This window comes from Labrus mixtus, chromosome 15 (genome assembly GCF_963584025.1).
Source record: "Labrus mixtus chromosome 15, fLabMix1.1, whole genome shotgun sequence".
Taxonomy (NCBI): domain Eukaryota; kingdom Metazoa; phylum Chordata; class Actinopteri; order Labriformes; family Labridae; genus Labrus; species Labrus mixtus.
In genome coordinates, this window is record NC_083626.1 from 11,892,291 (window position 1) to 11,906,713 (window position 14,423).

Below are 14,423 nucleotides of genomic sequence, written 5' to 3' on the forward strand. Positions count from 1 at the left end.
ATAGTTTATGAGAAACATGGCCGGTTAATTTGTCTTTCCTCATTAATAACTTTAAACAGTAGCAGCATAAGAGTCTCGCTGCTGGTTGTTTGTTTGTTAGAGAAGATCAAGTCTGACAACAAACAATTTCCTGACAATTCTACTGGGTCATTATACATTCAGACTGATGTTTAAGGAAACTTTCACTTTCCAAACAAACACTGAACTGAACTAAATGAGCTGGAGTTGAATTAAGGTGAACTAAATTCATCTGAAGTGAAATAACGAAACAGTAAAGAAAAACCCACAAATGCTCAAGTCAGTAAAAATCATTTCATTTTGTATTATTGTGTTTTTGCTTGGTTTAATAGTTCCTCATGAAACTATACTCACAGTGTTGGTTAAGTATTAAATGAACTTACATGCAATGTGTAGACTGGCCTCTCGGCTGACGATGGTGCCAAAAGAGTTTGATGCCAGGCATTGATAGACACCAACATCTCCCTCTTTATTCAGATGGCTGATGTGTAAGTTTCCTCCCATGAGAGAGTAACGTGACCCCGGTCTGGGCACGATGAAAGAGTCATTGAGCCTCCACCTGTGAAAGTAAGCAGCACATGATAACAAATTTAAGAAAAAAAACGTAATACACAAAGTTGAGGTGTCCTGCATCTTGTCATGTCTTTGTGCTCAGCGTCTAATTATCTATTCTGCTGAATTGTTTGCACACTGCTGCTGATGCAAAAACCCTCAGCCATATGGCTCAAATCCCAATTTATGTAATAACGTGACAACCCAGCAGGCTAAACTGTGACCAAACAGCCCTTATCCTGAATAAAGCAGGAATTCACAGACGTATCAGTGAGCTGCAGCACTACCAAAATGATTATGGCTAAAATGAGAAGCAATCAGCAAAAAGTAATTTCAAAAGACTGTTCAGTTCTAATAAGGCTTTTTCTCATTTCAAACAAAACTCGTACTGACAAATCAAAAGCTTGACATTCCTCTGATGTTTCCTTTTTTCTTTCCCCTTTTCTTTTCAGACTGTTTCACAAGGAATTTAAATCCTTCCTTCCAATCATAGTGATTATCAGAAGCTATGGCCAAACACTAGGTCTGCGTAAACAAAACAGCAACATGCAAACCACACAATAATGGTGTTTTTTGATTAAACCTCTTGTTTTGAATTATATATGCATCCATAGCGTGGGTTTGTACCAAAGGAGAAAAAGACCCCAAAAAGAGGCAACTGCCAGCAATCACCTTTTAAATAGACAAGATGTTTGTGTGGCTGGTTTTGGGAATGTTGGTCACTTTTCAATAATTAAGGCTTATGGTCAAAGAGAACCTGCTGAGTTGATTATACAATTTGGCCGCAGTTTCCATTTAGGGTCAACCATAAGAGGTGTGAAGCAACACATAACAAGGTTTAAGGTGATGATACAGAAACTTTCTTAATGTACCAATATACATCTCATCAGTAGAATAGGTTGCTAAAACTGTCAGCATTAAACTGAGGCATAGTTAGTGTGCAAATAGCACTCTCATTCTCAAACCAAATTACAGTCGAAGGGAAAGAGAATGAGAAAGGGAAGAGGGTAAACACAGACTAACAAGAAAAGTGACACTTGTAAAAGGACACTTTCAAGAGAGAGCTTTTTATCATAGAAAAACGGCACAATTATGTTGAATGTTAGCTCCTTGGTCTTGATTACATTTTGCTTCTCTCTGTGAAAAAAGAATCTGAGTTTTTTTTCCCCTCCTTTTTTCCAGTCGTAAGATTTCAGTCTGAGTGAGCTGCAGGGTTGAAGAAGGAGGGAATGGGGAACACATGCAATGGAGCACTGCTCAACAGCAGATTGGCTGATTAGATTGATTTAGTGATTTGGGTATTCCAGCTGGAACTGGTCCAGGAGCTCCAGATGAGACAAATCAAGGGGCCACAGTGACAACTTGGAGTGGGGGCTTTATGTGACAGCGGTCATTGGGAAGTCTTAGAGAAATTAATTTGTCCTTGGCGCCACTGAATTAGAACTGCCTACATACTCAGCAGTGAAGAGTCACTCAGCATATGGTGTCCTGCTGCTGAACCTCAAAAGAACCCAAAATGCTTCAAAACTAATTTTCATAGCTGGCACAAATGACCTTTGGCTGAAGAAAAAAAAAAACAGAAAGTAAATTGCAACAGCGGTTACAGCAGTGTCATGTATGCTGACTGAACCAATTATGCAGCAATGTGTCCATGTGAATATCAGGCCCATAATAAAGAAGGATGAAAGTATGATATCATAACAGCTTGTTATCAATCTGAAAAAAACATCTTAATGTGGTTTATCAACTGCTACTGTTGGTGGCACTTGCTGTAATTAAAGAGCTAATTAGAGCAAGATATGATTTGATATGGAGCTCTCTCATAATCTCAGAACCTAAGATCAAAAGGGAACAAAAAATTTGCAGATTTGAACTCATACATTGATTTTCATTTTTAAAAAGTAGGACTATCCAGTCTGTAAAATTGCGACTGATTGCTTAGCAAGTATTCCACCCAATCCAAGTGATAAGTTCTTGTACATTCATTTCAATTTGTGCTCATTAAGCATAACACCAAGGATCTTCAAGCTACATTAACGGCCACATATGCTGATGTTATGAAGGATCGTTTCAACCTATTACACATTAAATGCTTGACTTTGCAATTTGCATTTAATTACACTGACAGGAGTACAACAGCTAAGCGTCCCATTTGATAGAATTAATAGCTTTTGTGCTTGATTCCTTTTAAAGCGAATCATTATCTGTCATTTGTTTTCATTTGTCATAATTTTAGCAGTAGTGGAACTGGGCATCAATTCGTTTCTGACAAATTTGCAGGGGAAACGCTCAACCTCACGGGGCCAGAGCACTGAGCAAGGACGAGGGATAGCAACTGTTTCCCTTCACCTCAGTCCATAAAGTGGTTTGAATGATGTTTATCATGTAATGATTATCTCCAATTCTGATGCCCTGTAGCAGTGTCTGTGCAGCCTTGGGCAGTGATGCTGTACATAAAACTGTAGCAGGCTTAAAGCTGAGATAGGATAAGACAACTTCTGCAGAATCGTGTGACTAGTATTTGAAATATACTCCACTGGAGTTTTTCATCTTCACACATCACATGATTATTGTCATTGTATCAGAGACTCTGGTGACATGGCTCACAAAGTGTATTCTACATGGGATCAATGTCCGATTGAGACAACAACAACTGAGAAAAATTAACTCATCATTCAAACATTTCCATAATTGACACAAAGCTAAGAGCTGCAGCCTTCAAATCCCCAGATTTCACAAGGAAATAAAATCTGTCCTATGGCGATTTTCAGACAAATCTTTCCCTTAAAGGGTTTGGTATATTTCCTGCACCTTATTAATAAAAAAACAAACATTGCCTTTATGTGTTACCTGTAGAAAGGTGGTGGATGTCCCTGGGCCTCACAGCTAAACACCACTTCTCGGTGATTCTCGACGGGTTGAAGCGGAAAAACCACACTGCCAGGTTGTTTGGTGAACACAGGCCTCAGCAGGACTCCGCTTCCTGGGGAGAGAACCAACACCATTGCGTAAGCTTTGACATCCTGGTGAGCTTGAAAACCAATTTTTAAATGTTCTACTCATAAGTAGAAGAAGACGGCTTACAAAAGAAGGAAAGCAAGTTTAAAACAGGAGGAGGTTGAATTCTATTAAATCAAAATTTAGCATTGATCAGTTAGCTATGTTAACAGAGACTGTGAGCATTTTTCAAAATAGTCCTAAAAAGTTTCTGGATCCCTGAGGTACTGCATAATCAGCTGCTAACCTTCATTAAACTTTAATGCAACATCTGAATGTACAGGCTTGTCAAAGGCACACTGTACTGCCACCCTGCGACCGCACAATTCCATGTAAACCCTTCAAAGTTTCACCTCCTTCCCAGGGGATCTTCTCCAATAAGAAATTGAAAATCAAATGCCACAGCAAACACTGTAAATTGGTCTGATTTGAAATCGGCCCCTCTCATTCGAGCCATCAAGATTGTACCCTTTGTGATTCAGTCAAAGAAAAAAGCCAGTCATTTCCACAGTTGGGGGAAAAATACTTGATAGTTGTTTCCTCCCTGAAATACAGAATCAAAAACAGGTATTGTGCCTTTTCTGAATAGTTTCATTTTTGTTTCCGTTTCCGTGACAGAGTGAAATGAAAACAAGACCTGTTATTATCTATAAAGCAAGCTCACCATGATAAAAATAAATCACCAGTGCACCTTACAAATGTCTCTGAATTATACGTGTATTGTGTTTTTGCATTTTGTGTGTTATTCTTGTGGTGCTTAAGATTCCCAGGGTCTCAAGACCTCTTTTTTATTGAACGTTTTGCCTGCATCTCTGAATCTGAAACGTGACTTGTTCTTGATTGGCCTCAGATAAAAAAGGACAAATAACTGTTTTTCAAGAATAGTATAGGCCTTCTTGCTCGAACATCTATAATTGCCTGTTTTGGAATGTGGATTATTCAGATCAATATAAGGAGTTCTTATGGTTTGCATGTTCCAATTTTTTTTTCTGCTACATGCACTGTGTATCTGGACTATTACCTGGACTTTCTACTATGTTTCTACTTTAATTGTGAAATCTGTGTATCTGTGTCAATATTTATACATAAACCGTGCAATATCTACACTGTTAAATGCATCAGTGTATATTCATATTTGTAAATATTGTTTATATCCTCAATTACCTGAGCTTGTACATAGCTTATTATTATTACTATTTTTATTATAACTTTCACTTGGTACTTATGGCTTATTCTATCATTTATATTTATATTTTATGTTATATTGTAAACTTGTCTATATACTCCCTACTGATTTTTGGTTTTGATGAGCAACCGTAGCAAACAAATTTCCCCCCTGGGATTAATAAGGTATTTCTGATTCTGAGTCTGATATCTGCCACTGGTCAGATCTTGGACTTGATTTGGTCTCAGACAAGATTGTCTTGACTACATCATAGAATATCAGTTATCATTATCATTATTGTGTTCTTCAAGGACACAATAAACAATCTAACAGAAAATGAGTTCATACAAAAACTCTAACTTCTCAAGGTTTATTCATTGTGTTTGAAAGAACAAAAAACAAAGAAAAGTGTGTGACATGTGACACACGTTCCCTTGTTAATTACAAAGGTGCAATAGTGAATCCATGTTCTTTTGGCAAAGCCCATAGTTACAGTGACCCATGGGGTAGTCAGTCATCACTTCATTGGAATAAACATTTTTATCTGCCAGGGAAGGAGAATTCATTTTTGTTTGACAGAATACATTTGCATATTTGTAATGGCACAGAAGTGGGATTGTTTTGCAGGTATGGGTAACTGTTTTGTATGAGAGGCAGGTATCTTTTTCATGTCTCTGGCATCATGGGAGTACAGGTTTATCCTCAAGACTCAAAATAACTCTCTGAGAGGGTGGAGATGTTTGACAAGGGACCTTGTACGCTGAAAGGTCTTCTCCACAAGGATAAACCTCTCCCAAAGTTATGCAGAATGAAAGGATGCCTAATTATAATTTCTGTTAGATGAAGCGTGTCCCTCCGAGCAGAGATGAAACATGATTGATTGCCAGAAGACACTTCTTGTACAGTCCATATTCAAACACTAATCCTCACACTTGTACACAGACTTGGAAGGATGATAAGGCCTGGGGTCAACACGAGAGGAATCCAGTGTCTAATTAAATTGATAAACGATTCCAGATATCAAGTCACAAACATTTATATTTAAATCATTTGGAAAAATGCTTTTAAGCTGTTATCTCCCAAATTTAATCCAGCCCTTCAGATATTAATAAATTCTTTATTGGCAGCAAATCTAACGTCAAACTCAAAGAGAAATCTTCTTTTTTTTTTTAAACAGTATTTTAATAACTTGTGTTCAATGGTCCACATGATTGAAACATTTGACTCATGGTGATCTCTCATTGTTTGTACTGTATAATACTAAATAGTAACCATTTAATTACCATGCATACCAAAGTTTGCTTCATTGTTGTGAACAAATATATGTATGTTAGTGTGCTGTAAACACTTTCTTACAGTTGTTTCTCTGAATAGCTCCTTCAGTGTTTGGATTGTGTCACATCTGCACATCTGTATTAATAACCCAAGACAGAAAGATTGATAAATAGATTGGAAGATGGATCCACTGTTTGCATCAACACTTTTCAAACAGAATACAATCTGCTCTGGCTCATCCACATCTGATTTTACTAGTACCTGATTAAGAATTTAGGCAGCGGCACATTGAGTTATTCTTGGTGCTTATTTAATGAGTTGGACTTCTCACTTATCACTAGTGCCTACTGTTGATATGCTTGATGCACAAACAACAGCTCCAACACTGAGCATTACCCCCACTGCACCCACAAGAAAACATACTTATCGTGCTGAAACACGACTGTCGCAACATTTTAGCATAACCTTGGTGTGTGTTGCATTCTTGATCATTCCTTGAGTGGACTTCAGCGGGGGAAAAAACCTAACTCAATATACAATTAATGGGAAATTAATCAACATAGTATATTGAGGCAGCTTGTACTCTGGGTTAACTGACCTGATCTTTGGCAGCACCATGGCAACTGTTATTACAATGGCGAGTAAGCATCAGAATAATGAGAAGATGTTGAGCTCTTGGGGTTGAGCCTGGAGGCTCAGCTCAAACTGATGCAAACTCTCTGAAACTCCTCTGTTGGCCCAACAAGAATAAATGTAACATGTGGTAGGGCAGAGCGGAATAATTTTCAGGCATGCTCTCTGGTAATCAAACATTAAAGGGGCTACACACCACACCAATACCAAGCAGTGGGATTTTTCATATTTTTCCAGGAATAGTTTCACACGGGTGGCATACTTTTTAGCCTAAGCAAACAATTTATATACAAACTACAAATACACCTGGCTGTAGCGGTACAAGTTTGCATTTCTAAATCAACACTGGCACATCAATTGAAAGATTTTTCACCCTTTCAAAATTCAAGAAAGTGTCCTCAAATTAAAATAAGAACGTCAAAATCCAATGGCAGGGCCATGAAAAAGTGCTCTATCACAGAAGTGCACTGATCCAGAATCCTAACAGGAAGTTGACTGCCCATTGCTGTAGGAAAGAGATGGAGGTCATTATGAAAGGGGTCTTTTGAAAAAAAGTATAATGGTCTGCTCCCACTCCTCTCTGTCACCTGCTGCCAGATGGTGATATGTGCTGCCGTTTTTCGAAAGCTTCTCAGACAACACAAGCCTCAGCATCCAAGCACAAGTGGAAGGCAGAGGGAGCTGTTTAGGGGGCTGAAATAAAAACTAATCTCAAATTCAATACGAGCTGACAGCAAATGAATTCCTCCAGCTTACCTCAGCATGAATAAACAGGCACATGGGGAGTCGGCTGTGGGGGAGGTATCGGTCGTTTGTGAGGTCCCAAATCCATTCGTTTCAGCTCAGGGTTTTATGCATCAAATAAAAAAAAAGCCAATCTTGCTTTTTAAAGCATCTTTCCCCTCTGTCCAGGCCGATAAGGCACACCTTTAAGGTCTCTTATTCATGGGCAGCAAATGTTACTCCAGAGCAAAGGGACTGTAGGGTTGTCTTAAGCAAAGTTATCTTTTGGTCACATTTAGTCTGTTTCTTTTTTAAATATCTGTGGAACTATTTTCATAGCTCCCGAAAAATAGAAGCACTGAACTGTTAATAATGAAAACTATAAATGATTTTCAATCCCAACTTAAAACAGTGGTAAAGAAAAAAAATTTGAATGGATACTGCCACTTTCTCTCTCTCCCTATCTGAGTTCATTTTTCAAAGAAGTAGATTGAAGATATATTAGAAACACATAAAAAGATATTGCTCAATAATCAGACTAATAGAAAATGTTCCTGGCCATTCTTTACTGCCGTGACTATCAGCTAGGGTGTACTTCACTGTACTGCAGGCTCTCTTTAATTAAGTTGAGAAACATTTTCAGAAGCACACTCTGTATGGAGAGGAATGTGGCCAACCTATTTCCAACCAATATCCAAACATGTCACACTATTTTCTCGCTAATCAAAGCTAGTGCATCTGAAATTCAATAACAGCCTTTGTACACAGGGTACCCAATGCCATGTTCACTGGGGAAACACAGAATTGATTAGATCCAAGTCCACATGTGGGAATAGCAAATTAAAGCTATTTTTTTTGTGGTTGTTGTTCTCTCTATTGAAAGTCTACATAAACCAAGGAACACATTGGTCCTGAGAATGCCATTTGTCATCTAATTGTAGTAATATCCCTACCTTTTCCTCCTCAAGATTGGTTAGAAGGTTATTTGTCACTTACTAGCAGCTATGTCATACACTAATGGAAACATTTATCATGCTTTAAAATTGTGCCATAATGTTTCCAACAATGGTGCCTTACAGATTGCCTGATTGACCTATTCGTGTTTAGTGTTTCCCAATGAGGAATGGGAGTGGACTCCTGTATATTGTACGTGTTTCTTAAAATGTAACATTAATCTCATAATTACTGTTAATAAGCTGCAGAATGTACTGGAAGTTATATATTTGATTTGTGAACAAGCATAACACAGAATTTAAAAAAAAAAATGTACAAAATGGCATGTCATGTCTGTGCATATCAGTGTTAATCTAGCTAAATACTCAAATTAATGGAGACAAATCTTCATCATTCATATTTAGCATCAGGAGATGAAGAAACAGCCCATGATTTAGGCATATATTACTGTTCAATTGGTGTTGTTTTCAAGCAATAATAAAAAGATCAGATTATTTTTTTAAGGACCCATAACAAAACCCACAGCATGTATGCAAACACGTTTAAATGGGATGATTTTTCAGTACTGAATGAACACAGCTGCCTATGGGAGTAAAAGATTCACTGTGGAATATTCCACCTCTTCACAGAACTTCAAAGATGCAATAAAATCCTTGCTTAAGGATTCCTAAAAGGCTCTGCCATGTTCTGATGAATCAATGAGTTAAGTCAATATTTGAAACTCCAGCTGTCTCTGATTCTCACAGGGGAGATATAGAGCAAAGTTAAAGTAGTTCTCGGAGATTAAAATGCTGGCCAGAAGCAGCCCTTCATTTTTACTACTACCTCTAAGACATGGACATGCTTTCAATGAGCAGCGGTAAGGGTAAAATATATCGTGTGGTCATCATTTGGCTGTTACATTAAAATGATAGGGTCACATCATAATTAATAGGCCACACAACAAAAAATACAGATAACTTTAAGGCCAATGCAGTATCTCATTAGGATCACCTTATTACTTGTGAACCCCTCCGTTAAGCTGCAGTTTTATAGCTGTACAACCACAAACTGCCATCACATGACATGATGGTCAGGCTATTTCATCTGGGTGCAATGAATTCTCTATAAAACTTTATTGAACTCTTATTTTTGATTGGCAAACAAACACAGTTTTAAGTTATCGATTTTTCATCATCTTATCATCACTCATCCATTAACAAATGGTAAATGGACTTGATCTTGTATAGCGCTTTTCTCGTCTTCTGACTACTCAGAGCGCTTTTAAACCGCATGTCACACCTACAAATTCACACCCATTCACACACTGATGGCACACGTTGCTATGTAGTGAGACCATCAGAAGTAACTAATCCCATTCCTACGCATTCATACGCCGCAGACGAAGCAGCGGGAGCAATTCAGGGTTAAGTATCTTGCCCAAGGACACATCGGACATGTTGCTGTAGGAGCTGGGGATCAACCCCCGACCTTCTGGTTGAGAGACGACAACTTTACCAACTGAGCCACAGCCGCCCACAAGTCCACACGAGTTTCATCCAATTAAACCTCAAGACACGGTGCCAAATACGCAACACTTCTCTAAAACCGCAGGCACCCACTCAACTAAATATGGAAGCTTTTTCCGTTGTTAATATGGACATTTTTTGAGAGCGCCAAACATTTGATTGCTAGTTATAGGCTTAGCCGTCATCTTACTGTATTCTTTTTTTCATTTCTGATTCCAATACTGCAAAATTATAGCCCTTCAATGCCAATTACAGATGTTTCTATGATTGTGCTCCTGCCAATTAGTGATTTAGGTGATGCTTGTAATCTAATGAGCTAGTGGCAAAATCTTTTGAAATCAGTATAAATTATTTATGTTGTTGGCAAGTGGTTTTGAAGATAGTGGGAATATATACAGCAAACTCCATGGCAGTGTCTTTCTTTTTAATGCTTCTTTTTTTCCATAATGAACAGACCGCTGTAGACTCTGTTCCTGTGATACTTTTTTAAAAATATAATATTGTTTTAATTGAACAGAAACTCAGTCTCATCTCTCCAGTCAAGATAAGGATTCACCTAATTTAACAAAAGGGAGTTTTCCATGTAGTACAGCTCAGTGACTGTTGATATAGTACAGAAAGTGCATTGCTGTGTGAAGGTTAGTTCTATCTGTGCATGCAGGGCAAACTGTCTCCTGCTGTACCTCAACGCCTCCTCTCTGCTCCTTTGCTCACTCATACAAACTAACACACATACAGTACACGCCTCTGCCTCAGGGCCGTTCAAACCCTTGCGATTGAACAGGGGAGAGCTGGTTAACTCCTGATGAACTCTCCATGGGAGTGACTCCCATTCTGCCCCATTGCTCTCCCACACAGCCAATGCCCTCTGTTATATAAAAAAAAAAAAACATTCCCAAGTCTGGATAAATAACCTGGCAGCACCTATCCAACACCCTCACGCTTCTCTCCCTACCCAGCAGTGCTTGTCTGCATACTAAAATGCTTATCATGTCTTTCAGAACACACAGAGGCTTTGGAGGACTATCGTTGTGTTGCGCCATGCTTGTCTTGCAAGCAGCGCATATGTAATGTAACCCCATACTGAATATTAATGCTTGGTTACTCTCAGTTACCAACTGTGAGTGTGAGCCTCAGGAGTGAGGCAAGCCCTGTGCAACACAATGCTTTTCACAGACTATATGTCCTCTGCTTCTTTGTTAAGAACTCATTTTCTTTGAATGGAAACTCTGGATGTTTTTTATGATTGTTTTGAGACGGGTATCTACAGTGCAGAACGGACTCCAGACTTGAATTGTCTCCTTAGAGATGTAAGTCTGGGTTCAAAACCCTAGCAGGTTTGTGGCAGTGTTTTCATCCATGTCTAAGACGTTCACTCATCTGTATATTTATCGGCATGCATAAGTAGGACATGATATGGGATCCAGACTGGTGGTGTAGATCCTAATCCCATAGTGAGTCACAGTTCCCTGAGGAAAGCCTCATTATACATCCACTGATGTGTATTGGATTTAGTGATAAGTGGTGCTAATTGCCATGTAGGCAAATTTAGGTTCTGACGTGCTGTTGTGATTGTGAAAAGGGTCACGCATACACAAACAAATACACACAGTGACAGTAACAAGCATGCACACACGCGCGCACACATTAATTATTTTAGGTCCCAGCTGTGAGGAGGGGCTGTTGATTTAGAGCAAGGCAACATGAAAGATTACTCATTCTTGAAGTAACTGTGCTCAGATGACAAAGCCCTTATTCATCTTGTTCTCGGCTTCAGACACTCTAAAGAGAACTAGCATTTGACCCTGAACATTTTGTAAGGGAGGAAAATTAAGTCTCTCATTAAAAGCAAGATCAATGACAAGAATTCTGTACTACCACCGGTGCAATCTCAATTAGGCTAACAATTGAGGGGCTCGTTCAAAAGAATGACTGCACATTCAACTGGAGCTAGATAGAAGCTGTCTTTCAGAAAAAAGAAACATGGCTTATTTTTTTGGTCTCAATGCTAGGAAATAGAAGAGATAGCTGCTAAGCACAACTAAAGGAATTTTGATTTGCTGCCTTGAGCTGCCAGTGAAAAGACATCAAGGTGATTCTTTTCCACCATTTGTAGAATTGGTGGAGGGCTTTGGGCGCTGTTGGCCATAAAACCTCTTAGTTTTTATTTGACTTAAAGTGGCATGTGTTCTGTTTGCCAAGGAGCTATCACAAAAAAAATATATAAATAACAATTCATGGCCCTCCACTAACAACATAAAAAAGTGTGGATTTGGGAGACCTACCTGCCAGACACTCCACCAATGACAGCAGCAGTAAAAGTTTCCATGGCAACCCCATTTTAATGGTCTCAGGTCAATATGGACTCACATCCAATCACAGGTGTGTAGAATCCTGGCTTTGTCCTTTCCAGCACTTTCACCGTTCTTCTGTCAAATGAAAGAAAAGGAGGGGGAAGCCATTAGACATTTAAAAGCACTGGCCGCTTGTTTCATCAGACAGTGTTATTTCACAGGGACATTAATTGTCCATGTTAGTCTGCCAATAACATTAATGACACAAAACACAGATGGGCCGGTGTTGTCATAGCCTCAAAACCCGGTCTTTACGAAGACTTTCCAGGTCTAAGTGACAGCTAAAAGCAATTCTGTTTTGAATTACAGATCCTGTGATAGTCTGGGCATATCTGTGAGAGTAATCAAGGTATCGCTCTGTTGTGTGCAAACACAGGAGATGATTTGTCCAAGCAAAGCTCCAACAAACACTGCTGCTATGGTTTTCTTAAGTGTGCTTAACATTGCATAATAGGGATCATGTCTGCAAGAGAGACATAAAAGGATTGCAATTACAAATACTCAAACTTGCTGAGACAAAACAAAAAGCAAGCTGGTTGTCAGACACAACACTAGCATGTAATAAAGCACTGTCCAGGCTCCTCAAATTTGTGTGAGCAAGGGGGATTATGTTTTTCGGACATAAAGAGATGACTGTATGCAGGGCAAAACCATTTATGGTCCCCGGGGAGCCTCAAAAAATGTAATTTCTCAAGGATTTAACCATAATATATCCCTGCTTAGACTCAAATGAAGTCCAAAAGAAGTTCTGGCATGGCAATGAGACATCATCCTGTTGTTATGGACAAAGTGATGTATTTGTTGGTCTAAACACTCCAACCTCCTCAAACCGCGGGTAGCTAATATCCCATCAGATAAGCAGCAGATAAATGTAAGTGTGGGATAGGGCAGTTATGGAGTGAGTCAGGATGAAGAGAGGAAATTAGCCATTGTCGTTGCTCAAACTGAGTCTTCCCGGTACATTTAACTGACTGATGGCACAGTTTCTTCTCACTACACACACCATTGGCATGCTAAAATAAATGAGAGGAAAAGATTAATAAGAACATACAGTATAGTCTATCAAGAGAAAAGCGGCAAAAAAGCAGGGACAACTGAAAGATTACACATTCATAGTTTCTCAGCTATCTGCACCCTTCTTATCTTTGCACCACTGAACGACATGACGGAGCATACTGATGCATATGTGAATATATCAACTGCGTCCCTGACATCTTCTCCTAAACTACTCTTCCTTCTGCGTGTACTAAACCGCTAAAGTCAACACTTTTCCCCAATAAATCTCATTGCGGAGATTGGCTTTAGAGCATCATCTTAGTTCCAATTTATCTTGCAGTTATTAGGACGCAAATGTCATGAGTAAATGTTGGCTTTTTAAAAAAAATAAAACAGAGAGAGAGAATTCAAATCCCTTCTCGTGCTTTTGGATATTTTTGGAGCGCTCCTCCTGTCAGGGAATAATTGTTAGAGATGCTGCTGAATAAATTACTACACACACAATATCTTTAAAAGAAAGAGAGTGAGCACAATTTAAGCAAAACTTTTCGCAATCAACGTGTTAAAATGAAATCACCCAAGATTGCAGATTGAACTGCTGCTCTATTTTGATGGAGAAACAAATGTTCAGGTAATCGTTTTGTCATCTACTTAAAGGGATACTTCACCCGTTGAAACATGAATCTGTACTGACATTGGGTCATATATGTAGTAGAAATGTGAAATACATTTTGAAGTTGGTGCCTTCTTGGCCGAGAAAAGGCAGAAAATGTATTTTTGGCTCATGTGGATGAAAGACACCAAATCCCAGAATGCAAAGCACCGCAGGCCACTCCCACTAAGGTCAGGTCTACAGACATGTTTGCTTCAACACATAAGGCCGTTTCCTCAACTGATTCCGAGATTTCTTCCAGAAGGAATTAGCATCTTGGAAATTCCTGTCAGAAAACAGACTCTATGTCTGTGTTCATAGACAAACAGTGAGAGCACCGACACAACCAGTCCACCCTCCTCGTCCTCACCGGCTCCGACAGGCAGGCCTTATGTCTCGGCTGCTGAGCTGGCAGCGGCCAGCAATATAGCAATATAGTCACGAGACGCTTGCTGCTGACAGGCTGGTTTTGTTTCTCGGCTGCTGCGGCCAGCGGTCAGCAGCCAAGACACAAGACCGGCCTGTCGCAGCAGCCGTCTCACCGCTATATTTATATTTTTTCGCCATTATCAGCTTTCTCCATAGAGCCTGTTAGC

General features: G+C 39.2%; 1 protein-coding gene across 4 annotated transcripts in view; it reads right to left on the reverse strand.

The window, feature by feature from the left end:
• cntn3a.1 (contactin 3a, tandem duplicate 1) overlaps positions 1–14,423 on the reverse strand; it is a 74,748-nt gene that overhangs the window by 53,259 nt on the left and 7,066 nt on the right. For 3 of the 4 annotated variants that reach the window (XM_061057520.1, XM_061057517.1, XM_061057518.1), the window contains exons 2-4: positions 12,111–12,254; positions 3,421–3,553; positions 402–577 (exon numbers count right to left, since the gene is read on the reverse strand). In XM_061057520.1, the coding sequence (XP_060913503.1) occupies positions 402–577; positions 3,421–3,553; positions 12,111–12,165 (364 nt within the window). In that variant the 5' untranslated portion in view covers positions 12,166–12,254. The remainder of the gene's footprint in view (positions 1–401; positions 578–3,420; positions 3,554–12,110; positions 12,255–14,423) is intronic. The other variant, XM_061057519.1, reaches the window with a different exon arrangement.